Below are 27163 nucleotides of genomic sequence, written 5' to 3' on the forward strand. Positions count from 1 at the left end.
GGAGAGGGAGAGAGAGGGAGAGGGAGAGAGAGAGAGAGGGAGAGAGAGGGAGAGAGGCAGAAGGAGAGGCAGAAGGAGAGGGAGAAGGAGAGAGGGAGAGAGAGGCAGAAAGAGGAGAGGGAGGGGGGAGAAAGAGGCAGAGGGAGAGAGAGGGAGAGGCAGAAGGAGAGGGGGGGGTAGAGGGAGGGAGAGGGAGAGGCAGAAGGAGAGAGGGAGAGAGGGAGGGAGAGGGAGGGAGAGGGAGAGGGAGAGAGAGAGAGAGGCTGAAAGAGGAGAGGGAGGACAGAAGCTTTGTTGTCTTCTCTGTAACAAACTAATTCACAGCTCAGCTGACAGAGGGAGTGCTTGTTTAACAACACAGTCCATCACAACAACACAACACACGTGATGTAAAACAGTCTATGGCAGACACACTGTGGTACGGACCGTTGTGGTTCGTTGTGGTTCCTGATTCATTCATTGTGAACACAGAACAATCAGAGAAAGGAGTCCCTGTGTAAGGGGGCGGGGCTCTGGGTTGTAGCTGAGGGGAGTGACTGTTTGTTGTGACATCACAATGTCGCAGAAGTCCTGACAGCTCCTTTTGAGGCTCACTTCAGAATACAGAGAATATATAAACCTAGATCAGATGGAGGCCTGTCTTTACACCAGACATTGGTCCCACTGTGTGAGGTGACCCTGAGTGCTGCTGTCTGACTCTTTCATGTGATTACAGCACATGTCAGCTTTCATCCCAATCTGGACAACATGCTCATAATTAATCTTGGCATAAATCTGGACTTTGGCAGCCTGAGCTTCTGATACATGTGGCCACACACACAGCATGCAGCAGCTCAGACACACATCAGAAGGATCATAACACAACGTCACATATGCTACCAACACACAAAAAAAATCTGACATTATTGGGTTTCCACAGAAGTTCAACAGAAAAGTAGATACCGACCCCCCATCTAAACATCTAAAAATATTTAATACGATAGAAACAACTCATCTGAGCACAGCAGTGCTGTAGTGGAGCCATCTTGGAATGATCCTGGAATAATTCATTTTCCATGTTGTTTCAGTAGATTGTTACAGCAGCATCAGAGCCCCCGCCCCACCCGGGGAGGTGATGGATGGCGTGAGAGCACAGCAGACCTCTTCTTCTGTACTCTAATATGACGAGCCCGAGACTCAAGGCAAGGTCATTCATTAAACATGGCCGTCTAAAAATAAAGGCCTCTGCCTTTCAACTGAACTGGTCGCTTTAATCTGAGCCAGAGCTTCGAGTGTTAGAATGAGAGACAAAGACGGACACTTCACACAGGGAGGATGAAGAGGAGCTTTCATCTTCACCCTGACCAAAGGTTGGATTTGTACTTCAGGAAGGTCCGCAGGCTGACCTCTGACCTCTGAACACGTTTTTCAGATTTATTCATAAATGGTGACAACACATTCATGGACGTATTAGCTGCACATCCTCATATGAGGTTACCAGAAATATATTCCTAATAAAATAAAATCAAACTAAACTCTGTGCAGAGTATACAAAAATAAAAGACAATAATTAAAGAGTGACACCAACGCTACACAGAGGACAGGAATTAAAACTGTCATACGTCCACCCAACGCTTCAGATGAGTATAGTTATAAATGATAAGCTGAACTTTCTCAAACAGCAGCATCTGAGAGTTTAGTTGGTCCGACTGGATTCATGCTGGACAGAAAAAATGAAAGGTATCTCATAAAACTTAACTTTAATTTCAGCTGAGGCATTTCACCTCCCTCAGGTTGGTGCTGTTCATCTGACCTTCCTCTCCTCCTCCGGAAGGTGAGCTGCTTCATTGGGCGGCAGGTCTGGGGGGAGAAGGGGGAGAAAAGGGGGAGAAGGGGGAGAGACTTTGGAATCACATGGTTCACATTTCCAGCTCTGTGAGACGCCATTTTGGAGGAAAGTTTGGAATTCGCCGACCTGGAGAGGAGGAGGAGGAGGAGGAGGAAGAGGGAGGAGAGGAGAGGAGGACCTACAGTCACAGAAGTTTGACACGAAAGCAGAAGGCAGGCGGAGACCCTGAGGTGTGCGGACCGAGCCGGACCAGCAGCCGGGACTTTTTCTGACGCGTCAGAGCTCCGGAGCCGAACCTTTGGCTGCACCGCAGCAGCGGCAGGAGCGGCAGCGCTCCGCCTGGACGGAAGCTGAGCGGCTCTTTCTCCAGTTTGAACGGCCGGTCCCGGGCGGTCCCGGCCGGTGGAGGCTCGACTCACACTTCCTTTATCCGGCTGTGCGTCTGCGGTGCGGTGCGGTGCGGTGCGGTGCACGCCGCGGACAGTCGGAGCGGACGGCACTCACCGGAGCTTCTGCCGGTCCTGCTCGGTGTCCGGACTGTATTTTGAACCGGAGGTCCTGTGCGTTTGCCCCCGCCGGTTTTCTGTGTGTCGCCTTGGTAGCCGGGTCCGGCTCCGGGTCCAGATCCGGGTCCAGCTCCCCGGACCGGGAGTTAGTTTGTCGGAGGGAAGTTGGTGTCTCCACAGCCGGACTTGGAGCGCTGACAGCGGAGCAATAATCAGTAAAACACGGCCGGTGTGCGGCGTGTATGAGGCTAACACGGAAATAGCTCCAGTACCGAGCCCAGCCGAGCCAGACCGGACCGGACCGGACCGGACCATGCCAGTCCGAAAGAAAGGTAAGCCGCTTTCACTTCACCAGCAAGCTAGCTCGGCTAGCCGCGGTCTGCCGGGGAAACTCACACTGCAGCCTCCGAAAAACACACACAACTCCCAAACTGACACGGACACACGAACACACACACACACAACCCGAGCAGAACACTGTCCTCACAGCCGGTCCGGGCCGGGCCGGGCCGAACCGAGCCGGGTCGGGCCGGGGAAAGTGAGTTAGTGGGGGCTAGCCGGTTAGCCGCCGCTGCTAACCAAGTTGTATTTGGGGCAGAGACGAGCCAACTAAAAATAAACTGTCATATTAATAAAATATTCACAGCCTCACCTCAGCTCAGAACTTTATACCAAACACTTTACACATCCAAGTTGGGCTTTATTTGGACTTTTCCACCTGGAAGAGATCCGTTTGTTTAACTGTGTCATTCGTGCCAAAGAGTGCTCATAGCAGCCTAATTAAACCGATAATTATATCCGAGCTCCCTCCGCTTTGTTTAATCCGGCCTGCATCTGGAGGGGGTTCCGTTCGTTGTGTAAAAGATGGGTTCGGTTTAAAAACACACTGCCTTCAGAAGTTCTGCTCAGTTTCTCCTGATTATTTCACTTCTGTCTATTTTTACATCAAGCTACAGAAAGTCTTTTTCATTCAGACGCTCATCCTTGATGCAGAAAGTCACAGTCATCAAACACTGATTGATGATCAGCTGACCTTTGGCAGTTCTGTCACCTTTGACCTCTGATGTAAAATCTGGACGATCCTTTAAAAGCAGCAGCCAACAGTGTTTGTCATTGTTTGTCTGTGAAATCTTTTTTGTTGTAATGAAGCGGTTTGTGTTGACATCTCCAGTTGGAGGTCTGCTGATGTGGTGTTTTGTTGGATCAACAGTCCACCTCACATATGAAACACATGAAAAACAACTGAATGAAGATTAGATTTGATTACACGCAGTAATTGAGAGGTCTGAATAAAGGTCAGTGTATCAGGTTCAGCCCGGGATTTAAAAACGTCTGCTGATGAAATGAATCTGATGAAATGGAGATGTCACTAACTTCAGGTGAGTCTGAGCGGTACAACCTGGAAGTTGGAGCCTTGGGATATTTTATAAATCAATATAATCTGATCCGCATGGTTATTGTTCAACCATAGGTTCCAGTTTCTGAGATGAAATGATTTTTAGTTGGCTCTCTTCAGTGTCTCAGTCCAGGTCTCAGGTCTTTGGATTGGATTCCACTCACATACAGAATTCAAGTCAAACAGTTTGGGCGGAGAAGTTTGATTTATATGAGCATGACAGGCACTGAATCATAACTGTTCTTAAATTTAGTTTTTAATCTCTATTTTTGTTATTGTTATGTACGCTACACGGCATCTGTGAATGATGTGTTTGATCTAAAAACTTCTGATGGAAGGAATGGAAAAGTGCGTTTATTTTGAAAATGAAATAGGAAAACTGTTTCCATGTGTACAGCTGTTTAACCTTCTCCTTTTCCTGTCCAGACGCACAGCGAGCTCTGCTGCTGCTGGAGGAGTACCGGGCCAAGCTCAACCACACGGAGGACCGCCAGCTCCGACACTCCATCCAGAGGGTGATCGACATCTTCCAGAGCAATCTCTTCCAGGCTCTCATAGGTAGGCTTCCCCTTCATTTACCCAGAAACCCTTTGCAACAGGTCCACTCCACTTCCTATTCCTGGAAAGTCCTGGTAAAATACACCAAAGGTCATAGAAAGCAAGGAGGTCCTGTGGTCCTAAAACTGTTGGATCAGGTGCTCTGATAAAAACTTAACAGAATATAAATATTTGGCTTCGTTTCCAGCGCTGCAGAAGCTATTTGTGTTTGTAACTGAACTTTGGGAGTCAGTTGTATAGTTGTTTGTGTTTGATGGGGAAACAGCCACATTTGTCCTTGTTCTTTATTTTATTTCATGCAGGTTGACGTTTGGAACAAAACTGTTTTAATTTGTCACTGAAGGTCAAACATCAGCTGATAAATGTCAGTAAACTGACAGCGGTGACCTCTGACCTCATCACAGCTGTTTGTTTCTCCTGTGTGAGGCGTCGCAGTGTGGTGAGAGGTTGTAAAGGTCATCTGTGTGTCGGTGCGACCGTCCGAGGGCTGACGGTCCAACACACTGAGCAAACAGCTACAACATCTGGAAGAAACCGTCTGAAGGAATCAGCTGAAGTCCAGATGATCAGAATCATCCTGATTGAGTCTGACACCACGAGTTTCTGGTCTCAGTGTATAGTTTCAAGTCTTCAATGCAACAAGATGGTCATTTTTGATATGATGCTCCCATTCAGAGGCCGAGCTGTCAGAGTCTCTGGATCAGTCCTGTATGTTTGTGAGTTTATTGTGTTGATAGAATAAAGACAATCAGATATTTGGAGCTGATTTTTCATCATTACTGCTCCAAAGAATGAGCAGAACTCCTGATCAGATAAAGATAGAAACTTCAGATCAGCTATAGATGACCCAAACACATGACAGGAACTTTTCTTTGGAAAAGAAAGAAACATTCAGAGTGTGTTTTGGTTTTTAAGAGAGAACAAATTTGAGACATGTATTGTGTCAAGTGATCAGTTAGTTTTCTTCAAGGGAAAACAATGTGAAGAAATTAGTGAGTGATTAAAATATTTATGAGGCTAAGACCAGACTCTGATCCGTCTGCTCACAGCAGGTTGACAGAAATTTGGATCTGTGAGGGTCTGGACCAGCAGAGTCTGGTCCAAGGGATTCTTTCAGTCTCTTTTCATCCTGAAAAACAACAAGTTCAGGTTGCTGCTGTGAGCATCTTCATCACTAATGGATGAGTTGAAATCAGCAGTGCGAATTCAGTGGCCTGGTTCCTGCTCCCATCCTCCTCCTCTGGTTGTTCCCTCTGCAGCCTGTAGGCCAGCTCCTTTCTCAAAAACAAGATTTGGGCATTATCAGGTTTTTTTGGCATTATGGAGCGGAGAACAAAATAAATCATGCTCCACCTGGAATCGTTGACCCCCGGCACAATAAATCCAACTTTAAACTGATCAGCTTCCCTCTGATCTCAATTACACAACCATAGTTTTTAATTATAGAACTTGAAATATAATAATGGAATAAATATGAAACAAAAGTTTCAGACTCTGCTCATTTGAAATGGTAATATACTTTAAATCTTTAATATAAATGCAGTGACATGAAAACATGAAGTGATGATGAGATGTAACCTTCATCACATTAACATGAAACAAACATGCTGCATCATTTGACCTGAACTGGACTTTTCATGAGTTCTTCAGCTTTTATTAAATTTTGTTAAATGTAACACGAAGTCCTGAACTATGTTTCTGGGTGCGTTTGTCACGCTCATCCTGACGTCTATGCATCTGAATGTCACTGATGAAAAATAGATTTTTGCCACAGTTTCCAATCTGCCAAACCCCCCAAAAGAAGAGATGTCGGCAGCAGGAGAGCATGGTGTAATCCCTCTGTGGACACGACGATTACCCCCCCGGTCATAATCCCCGTCCACCGCCCCTGATTTACAGAACGCCGTGTGTGTCAGTTTGTGTTTTTCTTCCTGTCCTCTCGGAGCAGACTGGCCTGATTCCTCTCAGAGAAACAGATGGCCGCCATCGAATCTTTTCAATTTCATAAATTGGCATTCACTTCTCAGTGCTGAACATTTTGAACATTATTCTGCTGAGTCCAGTGAGTCTGACCTCCCCAGGCTGTGAGACCTTTGATGTCAGAGTTCAAAGGTCAAAATTGGGCCTGCAGATAATGAATTCTTTTGATTGAGGAATAAATCTGCGGATGATTTGAACTTGGATCGTTCAGTTTATCATAATTCATCACAGCCAGCATCTGGGGAGAAGTGTGAGCAGTCAGTCCTTCCACTTCCTCCGGGAGAATAAAAGTGTTGGTACATTCTGACAGCATATGGGCCACAATTCAAGGCTTCGTTATCACAAAGATGTCAGTATAAACATTGAAAGGGGAAAAAAAGAGAGCGGCTAAACTGTCAAATATTAAATTTTGATAGTAACTGATCAGACACCTGAAGGCTTCAGCTTTAACGCTCCTCTTTAAGAGGGCATCTCTTTCATTGATCAGTTTTTCTCCTCATCCAGTCGTCATTGCAGCAGGTAAACCTCTGTGGACACAGACGGTCAGCCACGTCCTCAGAAGATAAAGCCTGATTAGTGATCTCAGGACATAGTGTCCACGTTGCCTCGGTGTTAGACGGTTCATCAGAGGAGGGCCGGCATTGGCCTGCTGGTGGAGCTGGAGAACGCTTCACCCTATGGAGACCATGAACCTGGTGGTATATCAGCTGTGACACCGGTCTGGACACCAACAGGGACCTCTGTATTTTTAGGTCTTAGGTCAGCGTCTGTGGGACGAAAATATTTCCATAAGAGCTGGTGACATCAGTGAAAATCATCTGTTCCGTAAAGTGTTGGGACCTGGTCTGACCTGGTTCCGGTTGGACCTGGTCCGTGACCTGGTCTGACCTGGTTACGGTTGGACCTGGTCCGTGACCTGGTCTGACCTGGTTCCGGTTGGACCTGGTCCCGGTTGGACCTGGTCCGTGACCTGGTCTGACCTGGTCACGGTTGGACCTGGTCCGTGACCTGGTCTGACCTGGTCACGGTTGGACCTGGTCCGTGACCTGGTCACGGTTGGACCTGGTCCGTGACCTGGTCTGACCTGGTCACGGTTGGACCTGGTCCGTGACCTGGTCTGACCTGGTTCCGGTTGGACCTGGTCCGTGACCTGGTCTGAGCTGGTTACGGTTGGACCTGGTCCGTGACCTGGTCTGAGCTGGTTACGGTTGGACTTGGTCCGTGACCTGGTCTGACCTGGTTCCGGTTGGACCTGGTCCATGACCTGGTCTGACCTGGCCTGGCCAGATGAGATCACAGAGCAGACTCGCTGCTCCACATGGCACCACCCTGCTGTCACCAAGTTCTCAGAGGCTTTTACTGTGAAAGAGCCAAGATGAAGGAAGCCATCCTGAAAAAACAACAGAGCTGAGTTTCCACTGTGTGGTGGCTGCTTCTGGTCTTGGTGACTGCATATAGCAGAGGAACTGGTCCAGCTGAGTCCAGGCTCTAAATCCAGGACTGATCTGATGAATGTCACCTTTATTTCTCAGCCTCTGCAGCAGGGAAACACATGGAGCCAAAACCACATGAGACCTTAAACCACCATCATCAGATTAACTTTGTTCTTTGAACTGATCATGTTTCTAAGATTTACACCAAAAGTCATCTGATGGAGTTCATGCCTCCATCTTCTCTAGACGCTGAGACATGAAGGTGTTGGTGAAGGCCAGTTGTTCCGAGGACCTTTTTCAGGAGGTTTCAGGAGACTCCTGTCTCATCTGGTTTAAAGCTCCACACTCAACAGAATAAAGGACACGGCTGCGAGGAGAAAACATGGAAATTGGAAAGATTCCCCATAAGATGGGTTAAATGAATCACCTTCACTGAAAACAACCAGGATGAATCTGGAGAAGACTGAAGACGGAGTGTTTTATTAAATCCACGTGGTGCTGCTGCAGCTCTCTGTTTTCTGTCAAACATTTTAAAGTGTCTGGAATCAAAGCGGCTCCTTTGGGATCAGGATGTCCTGTCAGACTGGGATAATGAATCCTGAATGATTGATTATGTGTTTGATGTTGTGAGTCTCTGCCTGCACTGTGAGTCCTCAGTCTGCCTATGTGATATTATAAAAAGCCTCCAGCCCAGCAGCCACATTCAACATGCCGTCTTATTTTAGGACGCACAACTCTCACAGATCTAAAATTACTCAGGCCTTCTTTGGCTTGGCGGCGGCTGGCGCAGATGTTTCTCCATCAACCATCAGATCACTTCAACGGCTCCTCGGGACAACCGCCGCAGAGTCCGATCAGCTGTCGCCTGCAGGCCGCATCAGTAACAACATGACAAACGGGAACAAGCAGCTCCTCATTGGCTTCAACTGTGTTCCATCAGCACAACAAAATGCACAGTTTTTCACCAAGGCCACTTCCTGTCCACTTTGACCCCGCCTTCGTGTCCAGACACCATCAAAAGAATCTTTTCTGTTTTTTTTTTTTTTTTTAAATCACTCTGTTTTTCCTCAGAGTTGGCTCTCTGTTTCTGGTTGTGTAACGCTGGTGTGTTTGGTTGTGTCTCCTCTGTCATGTTAGATATCCAGGAATTTTATGAAGTGACCTTACTGGACAGTCAGAGATGGGCGGAGTCTTCCAAGGGGGCAGACCCCATGGCGCCCATCAGCCTTTTGGACTTCTCCAGCCTTCAAAGCACAACAGTGACCTCGGACACACTGCCCAGCCTTAGCACCAGCATTGAGGTAAGAACGCACAACACAACTGCAAAAACATAACCTGTGTGTCACTGGAAACCGCCGGACACCAGCCAGTGATGTCATCAGGTCTGCTGACGCTGTGGGTCGAGAGGTTGGATGTGTGACACCATGTGTGGTGGTCCAGTGTCTGTGTGTCTGAAGACCAGATTATATTTTATGGAGTTAAAGGGTTAAAAATACTCATCACCAGGCGGGTTCAGTCGGAAGACTAATCATCCGGTGAGGATGTCTGACGATCTGCTGGTTTCCAGGACTCACTGAAACGCAGCGTTGAGCTGACAGTAAGAGGAGGGAACAGGTAATGAGGTTGTCAGGTTAGGAAGACGACTCTTCAGATTCTGACATCAGCAGAAAGGATGATGATTGAAATCATCGATTAGGTGATCATTTTCCAGCTGTCTGAATTTTTGTTCCCCGTTTTTAATGGAGAACAGTCATTGTGCTAAGCTAGGCTAACAGATGGCCGTGATCCTGCGTTAAGACTTCCTGTTGGAAGCTGCTCCATGATGTCACCTGTCATGAGGTGGGATGTTTGAGTCCTCAGTGTCAGGTCACATGGCTGACTGTGTGACCTGGTGATGAGAAGAGGCTCTGTTTGTGGCCTCCGTCTTTCCCGCCTCTGTGTTTTGTTTTTTTTTTTGTTTTTTTTTTTAAGGGACAGATGGACGTCAGAGACTTGATGCAGGTCCAGTCTGCTGTGATGTCATCATTCTCTCTCTTTCCTCCCTCTCTGACTGTTAACACTCACGGTTGCCTGTAGGACTCCCCCCTCCTAAATGAAATCCTGCACACGTTGGCGCAGGCCAAACGCTCGCCCAGCCGTGATGCTCAAGTAAGTACTGGACTGGTTTGCTGTTGGTGGGGGGCGGGGGGGTGTCGGTGTTGTCCACCTTCGCCGCATGTCCCATCCAGTCCTCTTGTGCTTTTGATCATCAGAGGGGTGGGTTGTCCCGAACCGGGGTCGGAGTCACCCAAACGCCTCGAGGTGTCGCTGCAGCTTCATGACATAAGACCGGAGTCTGGATGTGCCAGGACTGAAATCAGAGAAGAACTTAAGGACGTAGCTGCTCTCTTTTTTAACACTTCGTGGTCCTAAAAAGTCTCCACATACTCAGAATCAGCTCAGCCTCGTTACTGAGTTCAGCTTTTCTTTGGTTGTTCTGCTTCACACAGTTTTTATCAAAAATATAAGGAAACATTCAGAGTGTGTGTTTTGAGTCAGTTCTAGTTTTCTGAGTCTTTACTGACTCACACAGAATCAGCTGGTTCTGAATATGAGGAGACTTTTTAAAAGCTTTCAGATTAAAAAGATTAAAATCCAGATGCAGCTCGGGACTTCGTCTCAGGTTTGACGCAGCTCAGCGACGTGTTGAGGTGGGTGCTGCTGTGTTCAGGGGTCAGAGGTCATGTTGCTTCATCCATTTTGGTTGATTTTGCCGGGTCTGAACAGTACACCTCCTGTCCTGCTGGGTTGATCCACAGACAGCAGCTTTATTCTCAGTCAGATTTTTCCTGTTTTTCAACATTTTGACTCAAACTAAATCAAATGAATAACCATTTGTCATTGATTAAATTAATATTTTTTTTATTAATCTAATTTACAGTTTCTTGTATGTACTCTCATTTGATTCACTCCTTAATTCAAATGACTTAGTTTTTCTTCGTTTACTTATTCACGTGTTTCCAGGTTTATTCTGAACGTTTTCATGTTAGTTGTTTGAAAAGTATACACACAACCTCTTATTTGTGTAAATACCAGTCAAAGCAGCGTCCTGACTGAGAAGCAGCTCATGAGTTTGGTCCTCAGTCGGCAGACTGGAGCTGTACTCTTGTTCAGGACCGTCATGGTGGTGGTCTGTGTGGATTTCAGTTCTGGTTTCTGTGCAGGTTCCAGTCTTGTTTTGACTCTGTAGGTTCTTGTATGTCATCATGTTGTTCTGCTCTTAAATGCATCGACTCATCTTTATGTCTGTTCATCTGTAAAGCTGCTAAGATAAAATGACGGAGATGTGATGGAGTGTTTTGTGGGAGCTTCAGGTTCTTCCTGTTTTTGATGATAACTGCAGGTTAAAGTCAGGTCCAGATAAACGACTCACTAACAACTGAACTTAATCTGAACCATTTTACATCCACATTACATTCTTCAATCATTTCTGTTTATTTATTATCAAATTGTGCTTTTTCAGAATCAGATAAACATTTTTTAATTCTATGAGTGACTGTTCAGACTCTGCTCTCTGTAATCGGGGAGAGACGCTCAGAAAACAAGAACCAACTACAAACACAATGTTTCCTTCTCCACAGAAATGTTCCTCTCATGTGTTTGGATCGTTTCTGTCTTTATCTGATCAGGAGTTCTGCTCAGTAATGATGAAAAATCAGCTCCAAATATCTGATTGTCTTTATTCTGTCAACACAATAAACTCAGAAACATTCAGGACTGATCCACAGACTCCGACAGCTAGGTCTCTTTTTTAGCCTCACTGGTAGTAAAAAGGATGATTGTACTGAATTCTAAGGGAAAAGTTTATTCTTCTCAGTTCCACCTTCTCAAAAAAATGGTTTCTTCTGGTTTAAAAATCAAGATGATCGACAGACGCCTGACAAACGGCAAGACGTCACGGAGGGTTGAAAAAGATTGAACCTGAACAAATGTGTCGTAAACAGACCGGAAGAGTTAGTCAAACTTACGCTCAGAAACGTTGAGTTGAAACAATGTCACCACATTTAGTCAATTATTTATTTCAAAAAACGCTTACATCACTTCCTGGGAAGAGCTCAGTGTTTGCTAAGGAGGCATGACGTTGTGTGACTGATTCATGGAAGTGTAAATATTCACAGTAGTGATTCCCACTCCATCTTCCTCCTCCTTGCACACGTCGATGACTGTGTGTTATGACGTGAAGTGAACATCTCGCTGCGTCTGAGGAGCACACTTGTTAAATTTAGTTTGCGTTGATTGCCTGAAAATGACTTATTATTAAGAACTATTTTAACATTTCATGTTTCACATTAAATGTGTTTTTTTTTTTTAAGATTGTCTGACGTTTTCTCAACCATAAATTGGTTCATTTATAATGATGACGTAGAACAACCTGCCTGTTATGAATTGCGTAATCATTCAGTACAGGTGGTACAGTGTTGCCTTCAAGTGTAATCGGAAAAATATAAATTTTCACTTTGAGCATCAGTGCACAGCCATATGAAAAGACAGGAGCTCGGGAATAACAGCAGGTACTGTATTAAGAAATGTTCTTTATGTTTTATGGACCTGAACTCGGCCCAAGGTGAGGATGTGTGCTTTAAGGGAGCAGTGGGATTCAGCTGTCAGCTGTTTGTCAGTGTGTGATGATGGAGTGTCGCTCGTCCCACTGTCCTCAAACGCAGCCTCCGGGCTCCGGACAGCGGGGCGGAGGAGAGCCGGCTGCCCGGGGAGGAGGCTCTCTGCGGCGGGCGGCCCGCTGCTGTCGGTCGGTGTAGCGCCGAACATGGACTGTATCTGTATCGTCACGACGAAGGTAAAAAAAAAAGCTGCACAAACACACAAACGGTGTAGATGTCGAGTGCAACTCACCGGAGTTCAGTTCGGTCCAGTGCGATTCAGTCTGCTTCAGTCCGGTTCGGGCCCGGTTCAGTTCGGTCCAGTCTATTTCAGTCCGGGTCAGTTTGGTTCAGTTTGGTCCAGTCTGGTGCAGTCCGGTTCATTTCCGGTCCGGTTCAGTTAAGTCTGGTCCAGTCCGGGTCAATTTGGTTCAGTTTGGGTCAGTCTGGTGCAGTCCGGTCTAGTTTGGGTCAGTCTGGTTCAGTCCGGTCTAGTTTGGCTCAGTCCAGTCCAGTTTGGGTCATTCTGCTTCAGTCAGGTCCAGTCCACGTAAGTTCGGTCCAGTTTTGGTCAGTTCAGTCCAGTCCAGGTCAGTCTGAACAGTTCCGGGTCAGTTCTTGTCCTTCAGGTTTTTGGACCGTTTGAATGATCGCTGAGCCGGGTTTATCGGAGTTGTGTGTCAGAAATTGTTGAATTGTGTCTCCTCAGTGGGACTTTGTGAGATGTGTGAGATCAGCCGTGAACCCTTTTGGTACCGACCGTGTATCACCGAGTTAGTAACCTTTATGATCATCTGGTGTTTCACTCAAACAGATCGGAGAACTCGTCTTCTCTGACGCTGCTGCTGTGTTCAAGGAGGTTCTGCTCAGACCGGTCGGTGTGTTTTTCTGTCTTCACTTTTTTTACTGAGCGTTGTGACCTGAACGGATGGACTGATGACATGCTGGTTGTAAGTCCCAGACTCCGGTTTGTGAGTGTTGATGTGCTGCTTTGACCTTTAACCTCTGGGAGTTTAGATGCCTAGTTGCTGATGTTGGCTCACCTGTCAGAGTTTGGTTTGGAGTTTCCCGTGTTTGTTCTATTTTTCATCTAGCTGTTTTGGATAAAAAAGGTTTTAGGGCGTCTCCAGTCTGTGGAACAGGTCGCAGGTCAAAGGTCACAGGTCAGGCGTCCTGATGTCCTCACTCAAACTGAACATTTTCTGTTTAATCCTGATGTTTGGTCAGCTGACTCCAATGTGGTTGGGGTTAGGGCAGTGCACCTTCTCACAGACAAGGTGTGTGTGTGTGTGTGTGTGTGTGTGTGTGTGTGTGTGTGTGTGTGTGTGTGTGTGTGTGTGTGTGTGTGTGTGTGTGTGTGTGTGTGTGTGTGGGGACTATTTTCAGCTCCTTGTTAACAGCTTGCTGCAGCTCTGTGGCTCAGCAGGCCCAAACACAGTCATTGCCATCTAAATCCAACTTCTGCAGCTGCTGGTCACTTTCCTGCTGACGCACAATGACGACACACATTTGAAGATGCAGGTTCATACCTGGACTGAAGCATTTCCTGGAAATTTAACCTGTTAAATGTTAAAGCCTCTTAATTAGCTCCGCTGGTCGTGAGAATTCGTCCGACTGTACTGAATTCTATGGGAAAATGTTTATGGTTTCTTCTGGTTTAAAAATCAAGATGGTGGACAGACTGACAGATGGATATACAAGCAGGTGAATGAGAGCAGGAAAGGTGGAGGTGGCACATGTTGAACAGGCTGCAGCTGCTTTCCCATCTCACTGGTTACTGGGACACTGGTCATAACCTAAACCTGGTTGTGACTCATCAGTCCTTTTGAAGTGGGGATGTGATGTGAGGAAGAAATGTCCTGAAAGGCTGGAATAAATGCACACACAGCCACAGTGTGCAGCAGCAGGAAGTTAAAGGGATAATCAGCAGTTTCAGTGTTTGCTGTAAATGACCATAAACAGCGCAGCAGGGGCTGATGGGATGTTGCTGAGCTTCATAGCAGCTGTACAATGATAATAACTATAATAGGAGTAGGGATAATAAATGCAGCAGCATGGTCTCAGTATCAGTGTTGCTGAATGAACTCTGTCTGATCAGCAGCTCATGGCTCCGCTGGGAAACTGGACTCAATCGTTTGTGTTAATTACTGGATTTATAGGATGGGATGGCTGATGTTCGCTCTCTGAAACACATTTAATTCAAAACAAGCACACGGTGAACACTTTGGGATGGTTCTAAACTGTTATTTTATTTATTTTGGCCTGTGGTCTTTATGTAGCTGGTAGGTCAGCTGATCACAGACTGTAAACAAAGATGGAGGATTCTGAAGCTTAGTGCGTTTCTGACTCCCCCCCCCACACACACACACCTTGCTAATCCAAAGAAATGCAAAGAAACGTAGATGGGACTTTGACACATACACTCACACACCTTTAATCCTAAATAAAAAAACAAACACAAGCCTCAGCTCCTTCAATCCTCATAAAAGGATCTGCGACAGTCAACGAGTCATGTGAACTTCCTGTTCTTGAAGCACAACAGGAAGTGAAACAGTTGACTGTTACCGTGGCCCTGCCACACACACACACACACACACACACACACACACACAAACACAAACACACAGCCGGCTGCCAGCAGACTGCAGGGAGGTGAGGGGAACAGACGGAGAGGTTAGAGAGGAGGAGGAACAGAGAGGATCCTGGGAAGGCGTGGGCTGAGTGAGCAGATGAAAACTGAGCAATGGAGGAGGGAAGCTGGCTCTGTGTTTAGTTAGTTCTGTCTGGACGCTGTGACCTTTGACCTCTACTGGTGATGCTGTTGTTGCTTTGTCTGTGAATGTCAGATTTTCAGGGTTCTATGTTCTAAATGGATCGTCTGAGAGCTTTGGAGTTCATTCAGCAGCAGAACACAAGAGTCTGTAGAGCAGCTGCTGTTCCCAAACTGTGGTCTGCTGACCACCAGGGGTCGCTGGTGGCCTCCAGGCGCTCCATGAGTTAAATCTCCTGTTTACTGTTTGCCAGACTGACTGCAGTGAGCAGATCAGTAGGTTTTTTTTAAGATCAAATCAACGTTCAGCTGTTAGCTGCTCTTAGATTTGTCAGCCTGTTAATGAGCAAACTTTTTCAGTTCTGATGGATGATTAGTTTATTTTATCATGTTGTACGTCAGTATGTCTTCCTCTGTCTGTTAAAACATGTTTTTTCTTCACAAAGAGTTGGAATTGAACACACTCTGATTTCTGGCTGGTCAACACAGGTTTGTTTATTCTTTTTAGCATTACTTAGATCTTCCACTTTCTGGATAAAGAACAGTCCCTTTAGTGGAGTGGCTCTGGGTTGGACGTTATATGCGGGTTCAAGGCTCTTCAGACCAGAGTCCAGGTCTGGGTGGGGGTAAATTTGGCAGCCTGTGTCTATCTGCAGCTGTTCATCCTCGTGTTTATCTGTGAAATTGTCTGTCTGAATTGTGCCTTAAATGTCATTGTTTGTCCTTTTTCCTTAATTGTATTGGAGCAGAGATGGTCTAATGCTTTAACCCCCACTGTCTTCTGCAGTCTCTCTGATCTTCTGCCTTTGACGGTCGTTTCGCTCTGGCCCCCCCGCCATTTGTATTCATGCTGATGGAGAACCTGGTTTCTCTGCATATTAAACTAAGCTGTCATATCTGCAGCAGCCTGTTTGCTGCCTCTGTGCTGAATAATGGATTGTCCTTTGTGTTTGTGTCCATTAGAGGTATAGAGATAAAGAAATCCTGTTAACAGCAACATTTACAAACAGATCCTTTATGAAGGTAAAATGAGCCTAAAACGTTAGAATCAGAGAGCAAATGTTTAATGGATCCCTTAAAAATTTGAACCTGTGAGTATTTCAGCTGTTGGCTAAAGGCCATTAAATAGTTGGATATTAAAAAAACCACAACGCTCTGATTTTTCATGTAAACACTGACATGATGTTTCTGACAATATTTACATCAGAGCTGGTATTTAAAAGACAACAGAGACTCCAGGACGAACAGTCAGAAAATACAGTTAAACTGCAGGAAGCAGCAAAATAAACAGGACAAAATGACCTCACAGTCTGAGTGGGGGTCAGAGAGGGAGCTGAAATGCTGCAGATTCTCACCCGTCTTCGTCGTGCTGCGTTCACATCATTTATACATGGATATGATGAATTTCTGAGTGACCGCCTCATCGTCCAGGTTTTCATCCTGCTTCATCCAATAATCCCTGCACTCGGATATGATTTAATGTTTAATACTGCAGTTTGTCCAGAGACTTAACCTTTTAATGAGTCAACAGGTCAATTCATGTAAAAGGTAAACAAGATTTGAACCCTCTGAAGGCTTTTTCATTCCTTTTGAACTTTCTAAAATAACTAAACAAAAATTTTCCGAAGCCTCAAATGCTTAACACAATAAACTTCTGACCAACTTCAGAAACAAACAGGACTTATCCAGAGACTTTGACAGCTAGGCCTCTGATTAGCTGTGACATCACTAACTGGAGCCAATAGGAGTGTTCGACGTAGAGACGTGACTCCAGACGTCACTATCAAAGATGGAGGATGAGAATGGACGGATAAACACACAGAAGGAGTCACAGAGTCGGACTGAACCGGATCTGAACTAACTTGGCTCATCACGCTGGCTGTGTGGGGCTCTGCTGCCCCCTGCTGTCAGTCTCAGAGAGTCTCTCCTCCCCCCCCCCCCCCCCCCCCAGTCCGAATGGCGCTTCAGTGAAGTCATCTGGAGCCTGAATATCAGAATGCAGCTCAGCATCTGTTGGACTTCACACAGTTTACAGAGCTGGAGGGAGAGAGTGCTTCAGATAAAATCTGCTCTCAGGATCACTTTAAACTTCGTCAGATGGACTGAGATGTTTTAAATTGGAGGAAAACAACAGATATGTTGGCTCACTAGTGCAGCTCAGCTGAGTCCAGCAGGGGGAGCCACCTTCAAAGTTGTTGGTGCTTTGAAGCCACACCAGCAGTCCAGGACTGTGGGATCCCCGGTGTGGAGAACGGTGTGTAAAAAAAACAGCAGGTTAAATTTAGAAGGAGGCTGTGACATCTGAAGCTGTCAGCTGTTATCACTGTCACTGCTGCTCAGTGTGTGTGTCTGTGTGTGTGCATCCTGACTCAGGCTTTGATAATGAAGCGCACGCTGCTACACACCCTGATGGGAACTAGCTGGTGCAAACTGTCCCAAATGAAGTTCACAATAATGGAGGTCATGTCTGTGAGGATGTCCAGGCGCCATGACTGAGTAGATGTTGGTGTTGTGAGGCTTTTAAAGATGTGAAGCCCATTGTGTTATTTTTGTCTTTTATGTTGCGTTCAGCGTCGTCACATCAAATCTTGTTGGGTCACATTTCTCAGTTTGATGATCTGTTAATGATAAACTGTGTTTTATTTAATCTCCTATTCAACCAGAATGACTAACACACAGCACGGAGACAGACAGTGGGTGGATGTGTCTGTGTGTGTCTGTGTGTGTCTGTGTGTGCAGTGCAGAGGAGTCCAGTTAAAGGCAGCAGATACTCTGTAGTTTCTGCATTTGGTGAAAGTTCCTGACGTCAGCACTCAGGAACATATTTACCTCATTATCACAGAGACAGACACACACACAGAGGTAGGCTGTCTTTGGTTTTGGATCCATCAGGTGACCTTTGACCTTCTGTCATTCTTTCATTGCTGCATCGTCCAGCGAACAGTGGCTGGTGTTTCTTCTTCTGCTCTTAAACGTCAGAGTTCGTGTTGTTGTGGATCTCATTACTGTTTCCTTCCTCTTCCCGTTTCCCTCTCTGCTCTGATGTCATCTCCTCTGTTTTCATATCTCCCTCTCTGGTCCTCCTCTTCCCTTCACCTTTCTCCTCTTCCTCTTTTTGCTCCTCCTCTTCCTCTCGTCCACATCACTGACTCTGTCCTACATCACTCTTCCCTCCCCGAGGATACACCCCCACTCTCTCTCTCGCTCTCTCATTTAACCCTCCTCGTTTCCGATGAGTCATGTGACCAAACCAGCCTCTGTCCCTGGAGACCAATCACACCCCCACAGAGGAAGGCTCAGAACACACACACACACAGCAGTGCTCACTCGCCTCAGCTCTCATCATCACCAGGACTCTGTCAGTGTAGCGAGAGAGAGAGCAAGAGAGCGAGGGAACGCAACAGGGAGAGAGGAGGAAAACAAGCCGGAGAGCGAGGAAGAGGAGTCGAGCGCCTGAGAGGAGGTCAACAGGGAGAGGAATCAAATCTACCAGAGGAAGGAGGAGGAGGGGGAGGTGGGGTCAGGGGAGAGGAGGAGGAGGGGGGAGGTTCTCCCTGAATGAAGGAAGAGCTCTGGGAGTCGTTTCCTCCCCGCCGTGATGGAGCGACGCGAGGAATGAGGGCGGATGGTGAGAGCAGGGAGCAGCAGCAGCAGTGGAGGAGGAGGTGGAGAGGCTGGAGGTGGAGGCGGAGGAGGAGGTGCGGTGGGAGCCGGAGCCGGGCGGTGCGGGAGGAGCCGGGAGCGCTCCCGGAGGAGGCGGCTGTCAGCCAACTGCCCCGGCGCCGACAAGATGTCCCCCAGCATGAAGAAGGTGGAGTGTTTCTCGCCCATGCTGTGCCACTGCAAGGTGGCCTGCACCAACAGCACCATCTCCCTCATGTTCGGCTGCAAGGTGGGTGGACACATCCGGAGCACCACCACCGCCGGGCAGGGAGGAGGGACAACCTCAGCAAAGTTTGGTTTCAGATGGGGCTGGGGGGGGGTGAGGTCACGGCGAGGGCGAACAGTTCATGTGTTCGGTGAAAGGTGGAGATCCTGAGTGAAGTCTGGGTGATGACAGAGCGAGCTGATGATTAATGAGTGAGTAGTTAGATGATTTTTCAGACAAAGCTGAAAAAATCTGAAAGAATATTGATCCGTTATCGAAAAAGTTGCTGATAAGTTTTCCGACGCATCAGTGAACTAAATAATGGCTGAGAATCTGATCAACTTGACAGTTCAGCAAAGAAACGGCATCCTGCATTTCCCAGAAAGCCTCTTCACTGATCACATAAGGGTAGATTGGTGGTGGTGGACAAAGTTGGCGCTGAAGGATTTGTGAGGCAGCATCTTCACACAGCCTTTAAGACCTGAACATTTAGTCGGCTTGTATTGCTAACAGGGAGGCAGAGACTTCAGAGGAGAGAGATCCAGACAGTCTCTCTCATGTTAAAGGTTCAGCTGTGGTTTTTTCCTCTGCACCTGTCAGACAACAGCTGAGGGGGAAAAAACCCACTAGTGGTTCTGTTTACTGTTTGACCCAATGCACTGTGATAGGCCGACTGAGCTGCCTGTCACCTCTGCCTCACAGGACCCACCAACCATGGGCTCTGTTTGCATCGGCGCTGAGGCCTGATTGGTTGACGGTTTCAGCTTTGGCGGTGCAGGCACGTGCATGTGTGGTCAACGTGTGCTCTGCAGGGAAACGCCGACAAACCAAAAGCACATCACACGTCACATGTGCTGAAGAAGGCTGAGAGCTGTGACTCTGGAAAGCTCAGAGCTTTTATGAAGATTGAAAGAATATTAAAGAAAAATCAGACTGACGACACATGGCCACCTGACATGTTTGATTGGAGTCGATGTTTTGATGTTAAAATTAGACTTTTTGAGACTATTTAAGTCCTTGTTTGTTTCTAAGGACACAGTTTGACTAATTGGTGAATTAATAATCCTTTAAATGTCACCGCCAGTGTTGGTGATCATCATCATCTTTCAGGTGACATCACAGCAGGTCAGAACAGGAAACGAGGGAATAAAGAAGACAGGATCTGGTTGTAGGAATCCATTCCACTTCAAATGAATCTCTTATTGACCTTTCACCCCTGGGTTCTGATTGGATGGTCACATGGTGCCTGAGGGAGCTGGGGGTGTAGTAGAGTATCAGTGGAGCAGCACATTGACCTTTGAACCCTTGGACCCAGGAAAACCACTCAGATTACTGCTGCCTGTCCGCTGTGGATCAGGGTTTGATTGGTATCTTTTGTTAATCTGAGGGATTGGTGATGTGACCCTCTTAAATCTCAGACTGGAGGTTAGATGGTCTGCCTGTGATTCACCATCCTGCTTCTCCTGCTGCTGTAACTTCAGCTCAATGACAGTTTGATTGCAACTGGTCTTAATTAAGTCCCATTGATCAGCTGCCATCGACAGCTTTCACCACCACACACTCAATAACTTGTGCCGGATCTGGTCCGTGTTCGGCCGTGAAGTATTCAGGGTGCTGCTGCCATTTTTAAAACCGGCTGCCTTTCAGGCCTGATCCACCGGCATCTGTTGGACTGATTCAGATCAAGGTTTTGTGGGTGACTTTGGCTCAGGTGGGTTTTGGCAGCTGATGGCAGAGTTGGCAGTTCGATCCCCGGCACCTCCAGCTGATAGAACCAGGTCTCAACACAGCTCATTGGCCATAAACGTTCTGTCAAAGCTCACTTGATGACAACCTAGATTTTATTACATTAACTTTATTAATCCCACCGTGGGGAAGTTCACAGTGTGGACAGCAGCAGGACACACATACACACACATCCAGTGCAGGGGATCTCGGGGAGAAGGGGTGGAGCTGACCTGCTCTGGACTCTGTCGATCAAAGACAGGCAGGGGGATGAGACCAGGTCCAGCTCTAACTGACAGAGGGGTTCTGGTCTGCGTGGATCTGGACTTCCACTCGTCCGATATGTAGGGCTGGAAACGAGGCAGCAGCTAACTTAGCTTAGCATACAGACCGTGTGGGAGTGTTTGGCCCATCTGTGCTCAGACGGCAGCACAGGAGAGAAATAAGACGGCTGAAATCACGGAGCATGTTATCCTCCTGTTAGATCATGTGGGTGATTCCTCTGCTCGTCTTTCTCCTCCCTCTTCATCACATCCTTGAATCATCCACTAACTCTCCTCCTCCTCCTGAACATCCTGCTACATCCGCTCTCTGGTGATGTTCCTATTTATAGAAGCTTTTGGCAGGCAGGAGTGGACATTGTGCCTCATCGTCCTCCTCCTCCTCTTCTCTCTTAGAGCTGTTGAAGAGGAGGAGGAGGAGGAAGAGGTTCTCTTCAGGCAGACAGTGTCATCACTGGAAACCTCCTCACTGCCTCCTACATGCACATTTACGTTTGTGCTGCTCTCGTCCACAGTGAGTGGGCTCAGTGTCTGGCTCAAGGACACTCTGACATGGAGCCACAGCGGGGATCGAACCTGTGACACCTCACACGTAATGCCGAGGTTTTTACCTGAGCAGAGGCAGTCCCACCTGTGTCCTGGTTGTTCCTCTCACTTCCTGCTCGGCTTCTTCCTGTTCCAGGTCGTTTTTCCCTGCAGTGTCGTGACGACTCCGATCGCCTGCAGCCTCCTGATGCTTCTCCATCTGCTGCGACTCGGACGAGCACGATTCAGCTCAAGCTGTTGTACATGACTGTAGAGGGGGGGGCTCAGAGCAGCAGCTAGTTTAGCTTAGCATAAAGAGAGAATCTGGATGTGTAGAGAGCAGGACTGTCCACCCACACAGATAATTAAATACAGTCGTGTTCAGTGTCTCAGGTTATTAACGGGTTGTGCAGTTGTTCAGGTTGGTGGACTGGATGCTGTCTGTTTTATCCCATGTGATGACAGATGCTGCTCAGTCTGACTCATTGATTAGTGGAACTTGTTGCTCTCTGTGTGCTTCTCAGAAAAGCTCCTGAAAAGCTTTTCCTTCGTTCACACTGCTGCTGTAATCTGCACAGCTGATGGGATTCATTGGAGCCCTTCCCAGTCCAGGTCTTACAGACTTTGAGCAGTGACCCTGATCCCTGTCTATGATGGATGATCTTAAACCAGTCAGTGCTGGTCTTTGTTACACAGCCTCTGGTGGAAGGTCGACTTGGCTCTTGTGGTGTAATCTGACTTCCTGTTTGTCTGTGACCTCTGACCCTTCAGAATCCTCCAGTAACTAAACCCGTAATGGCGGCAGGATTATTACTGGAAACGCCACATCTGCTTCTGCTGATGTTCAGATGATGGAGGAGAATCATCTGGCTAAACGCTCAAAGATTCTCAAAAGGTTTCCTCAAAAGCTTCTCAAGTTTTAAGGATTTTTTCAGGGCTCCTCTGACTCTGAGTCTCTGCGACAGAAGAACATGAACATGAATGAGAACCAGAGGAAGGAGGAACTGGTTCATCATAGACAGGACACTTCCCTCAGCTGCTTCCTCCACTGTGATGCTTCTGGATGTGTAGAGAGCTGGACTGTCTACCCACACGGATGATAAATACAGTCAGAGTAGATTCAGTGTTTCGGGTTATTAACTGGTTGTCTAGTTTGCGTGTGATGGGGAGCTGAAGTTCAGATTGTTGAACATGCTGATGGATCAGTTGTTGGATAATAAGTCAGATGTTGCTTCTCTCTGTCCGGATCTCAGACACACAGCAGATGTATAACTGGTTGTGCGTTTATGTGTGACAGTGATGATACTGTCTGAGACTGATGATATTTTTGGTCTGTGTGTACACACTGTTCTCTCTGAGACAGTTCACTGCCTCCTCTGTGGAGCAGACTGATTCGCTGTGGTTGGACAAAACCTGACTAAATACTGCAGGTTGAAACAGCATCAGTCACACAGATGTCCGGTGTCTCGTCTGGTCAGTCACTTTAATGTTGTCATTCTGTCAGACTGGAGTAGAACATGAGAACATGAACATGATCCTTTGCACAGAAATTAGAAATTATTTTGAATCAAATAGTTTTAAGTCGAATTGTTGCCCCCAAAATCTGATTTGAAGCGAATCATGACATCGTAAAAAAAGATTCCCACCCCTACTACTGCCGTCCATCAGCGAACCAAAAGTCCCGTCAGTCGTCCGCCTTGCTGCTGATCAACTCCCACCGTTTAGAGGCCAGACCACCACCCTCTCTGACTCTAAGGCCACATCCACATTTGAAAGCTCTGACAATTAAAACCATCTCCATCCAGAGTGTTTTATCTCTATCACACACATCACATGACTCTCACCTGCACTGAGCATGTGCACGTTGGTGTAAACAGGAAGCAGCTGGTTATTTCCAGGACCAGTGAAGTTAACCAATCGACAGCTGAGACCAAATGGCTCTCTAATTCATCCTCCGCGTTGACTGTAGTTCAGTTTTCAAAATAAAATGTCCAGGTTGCATTTCTGGAGTTAAGGGGCGGTGAAAACCTTCAGCCCTCAGATCGAGGGGGATGTACGACATATGACTGTGTTGTTGTGCAGCGTCCAGCGATGCTTCTGTCACTGGTTGCTAGGCAACAGCACCCCTCCTCCTCTGAGCCAAGATGCCCATTGCTCAGCCTCCAGCCAATCAGACGTGGGATAATCCGGTTCAGAAGCAGATTAGCGGCTCTTTGAAGTGGCTGAGGGAAGTGAGGCTGGTACAGCAGCGTCTGGATGGTGAGGCCTTCACCTGGTTCAAACTGGATCGGCACAGATCCACCACACCTCAGACACAATATTATTCCAGTCCAGGCTGAATAGCGGGCAGTTAGGACAGTCATTCACCTGAGCCGCAGATCCACGGGGGCCATGATCCCATGAGCCTCTGCAGGAGAGGTAGTAAGAGAGTAGACTCTGTTGGATCAGTTCTTCAGGTCCAGAGCCAAGATAGAGGCAGGAGCTCCTCCTGTCAGTCACTGCTCAGGGCAGCAGCTGCTCTGTTGTTCACCACCATCTCTGTGTTCTCCCTGTTTCAGAAGTACAGGCACCACGATGAGGACTCGTCCCCCCAGGAACAGAGCTCCCCTCAGCTGACGGAGGAGATGGGGGGGGCAGAGCTGGTCCAGGTAGCAGAGAAGAACCTTTCCCAGATTGAGAATGTGCACGGATACGTCACCCACGCTCACATCTCCCCTATGAAGGTAGGAGGAAGGAGTATTTTGACCCTCTCTGTCCTTTTACTGTCCCAGAGAGTTGAATCACTGATTTAAAAAAGGTACAACAACCCCTCAATCAGGACAGACGCTATCCATTCTATGTCCTTTTTCTCATTTCAGCAATAATGAAGTTTAAAAGCTCCAAACCTCCTGAAAAATTGATCAGTTTAAGCTTTTTTCATGATTTGAGCTTTTGAAATCAAGTTATCACAGATATGTTTGAAAAATGATAACTCTTCATAAACCAGTAAAGTCAGACCTGTCTGTTTTCCTGTCTATCTGCTGTTTTATAATGTTATGAATTAAGTTCTGTCCATTTGTCACACTCACATGATCACAATCAGAACTTCATTTAAAATCCACTTGATTTCATTTTGAAAAATTACATTCACGTGTATTAATGAACACACATACAGAGGGAGGATGAGGTCTGTTTCTTGTCCATGTTGCTGACATTTGGTCATGAAATCACTGAAGCTGCTCTGAAGCTCATAAGTATTTGTACCTGTTGTATCTCATACCTGTCTCCTGCCATGATGCCATCACACACACACACACACACACACACACACACTAACACACTACCAGTCAAAATCCTCCAGTCCGTTTCCTGTTTGAACCTCCTGCTAAAGGAGGAGATGAAGCACTGTAATGGGTCAAAGGTCGTGGCTCTTTGGTGACCTTTACCCTTCTTCAGGGTTTTATTTATACTGTTTTTACTGTTTTGGTTTGCGGTATCGACGGCCCACAGCCAATCAGGTGTTGGTCTTCTACAGTTATCCTTCCATTTTTATCTCTGAACAACCGGACCACGAAGTCTTCGGTTCTAGTCCGGGACCATAAGAATCAGATAAAACGTACATTTCAGGGCATCACAGGAACAGGCTGCTCTCTCTCTCTGATAGGTTTCTTATGAAGTTGTTTTAAAATGTCTGTCATTAGTGTTTTGACTTTTGATCCTAAAGAAGAAGACTGACTCATTTATATCAGTGAACCAAGTATAAAATCTGAACATTGATGGCTGCTTTGTTTGGCTATTTTTAGGTGATCACAACAGAAGTTTGAGCAGACTGTGAAGGCATCAGAAGGTCGCATGACTGCTGACTGTGTGTGTGTGTCAGGTTTATTAAAGCGCTGGTTTTACACTGTTGAATTGGGGGGTTAGCTTGTTGTTGCTGAAGGTTTCAGATTTGTGATGTGTGTCAGTTCATTTCTGAGTTGGATAATAAACATGAAGCTGGAGCTGACTGTTAGCTGAACACAGGCTAAATAGCTGCTAACTAGGTAGCATCACTTGAATCCCAGCAAATCAGTCACAGGCACTGCGGTTGCAGACATTATGGTTGGTTGTGTCTCATCCTGCTCTTGGAGTCTTTGCCCTTTGTCCTCTGGGCTGACCTCACGTGTTGCAGGGTGTCAGGTGGTCAGTGTGTTTAGACCAGAACAGGACCAGACCTGGAGGATTTGGCGGCCTCTCAATCATGTTACTCCCCTTCATGCCGTCCTCCATGCTGCTGATGTGTGCGTCTCATCAGTGTTTGTGTTGTCTCTTCACCGAGCAGTCCACCAACTTAATGCATCCAGATGACTAATAATAATCCACAGGAGACCGACGAGCTCCGACAAACTCTCTGTGTTGGAGCAGAGCTGATCAAGCTGCATCGTGAGAAAAGAAGGATCTGTCTCCTCAGATCTGGACGACACAGTGAAATTATTACAGCTGTCTTCACATCCATAAAAAAAAGGCAATAATTGATGTTATGAAGTTAAACTTTTTTATGTAGCAAACAAATATTAAGTAAAATTAAAATGAAATTCTGGAATATATTTTAAGGTAATTTAAATTCACCAGCGCAAATAAAATCAAAACCACAGTGTTGAAAGAAGAGACTCAGATTCTAAATAATGCGGTTCGAAGTAGACTTGAACAGTGACAGCAGCACGTCTCCACCACTGGTTCTGGTTCTGTGTGTCGTCGAGTCACAGTTCAATTCCCAGACAAACAGCAGCTCAGCTCTCTGGACCGCTGCTGCCATCGTGTGGTGGCAACCAGACCGATATCAGAGGGAGGCGGAACCTGACGGTGGCGTCCTCGTCAGAGCCCCCTCAATAATATATTTATTTATTAAACTTAATGAAGGTACTAAAAGTAATAAAACCAGGTAGTGATGAGAAATAAAAGAATAAACACGAGACATTGTCTTGTTAAATAAAATTAATTCAATCATTTTTACAGGGTTCATTAATGATTCATCGATCTATAATAATAATAATAATAATAATAATAATAATAATGATAAGACAACAATCACCACTGAACCACCACCTAGTCCTTCTGGTCCCAGCTCCTCGGTCTCCATTCAGGACTCTGTCCTCCCCTGTCCTTCTGTCCTCGTCCTCCTGATGTTTTCATTTAAATGAAGATCCACTTTTAGATCTCAGAGACTCCAACAGCAGAAAGTAGGACGAACACACACACACACACACACACTCAGTGAAGGAGTCTGTGTCTGTGAGGTCCATCACTGTTATTGTGTTGACTTGAAGTCACTCTTTGTTTCCATGGAAACCACAGACTTCAGTCTGTCAGGTATGTCGGTCACCATCTGACTGATGTGACCATGAGACGCCATCTTTCCTCCCCCCTCCTGTAGGTAGCATCACTGGAGTGCATCTTTGACGGCTCCTCAGCTTTAGGACAGCACCACCCGGAGCTCCCCTCCCCCACGCCCTCCACCCTGTACCCTCATGGAGAGGACAGCCCCACCCCTTCCTGCTCCTCCAACCCCTACCCCCCGATCCAGGTAACAACCCCTCACTCCGACTCCCATCCCAGTACACTTCCTCCCACTTTTCCTCTTCGTCGTGGATCTTCTGCACTTCCTGTTGTTGGTTGGTGCTGGTGGATGATTTGTGAT

At 46.7% G+C, this 27163-nt stretch overlaps 1 protein-coding gene across 17 annotated transcripts in view; it reads left to right on the plus strand.

Moving 5' to 3' along the window:
• The first annotated feature begins 1974 nt into the window (after positions 1–1974).
• Positions 1975–27163, plus strand: part of dlg1b (discs large MAGUK scaffold protein 1b) — a 44302-nt gene continuing 19113 nt past the window's right edge. For 6 of the 17 annotated variants that reach the window (XM_029524330.1, XM_029524331.1, XM_029524335.1 and 3 more), the window contains exons 1-4: positions 1978–2666; positions 4157–4288; positions 8839–9002; positions 24066–24230. In XM_029524330.1, the coding sequence (XP_029380190.1) occupies positions 2648–2666; positions 4157–4288; positions 8839–9002; positions 24066–24230 (480 nt within the window). In that variant the 5' untranslated portion in view covers positions 1978–2647. Of the gene's footprint in view, positions 2667–4156; positions 4289–8838; positions 9003–9777; positions 9850–18883; positions 19001–24065; positions 24231–26899; positions 27050–27163 lie in introns of those variants that run through there. The other 11 variants (XM_029524334.1, XM_029524336.1, XM_029524327.1 and 8 more) reach the window with 5 other exon arrangements.

The sequence above is a fragment of the Echeneis naucrates genome, chromosome 17 (assembly GCF_900963305.1).
Source record: "Echeneis naucrates chromosome 17, fEcheNa1.1, whole genome shotgun sequence".
Taxonomy (NCBI): Eukaryota; Metazoa; Chordata; class Actinopteri; order Carangiformes; family Echeneidae; genus Echeneis; species Echeneis naucrates.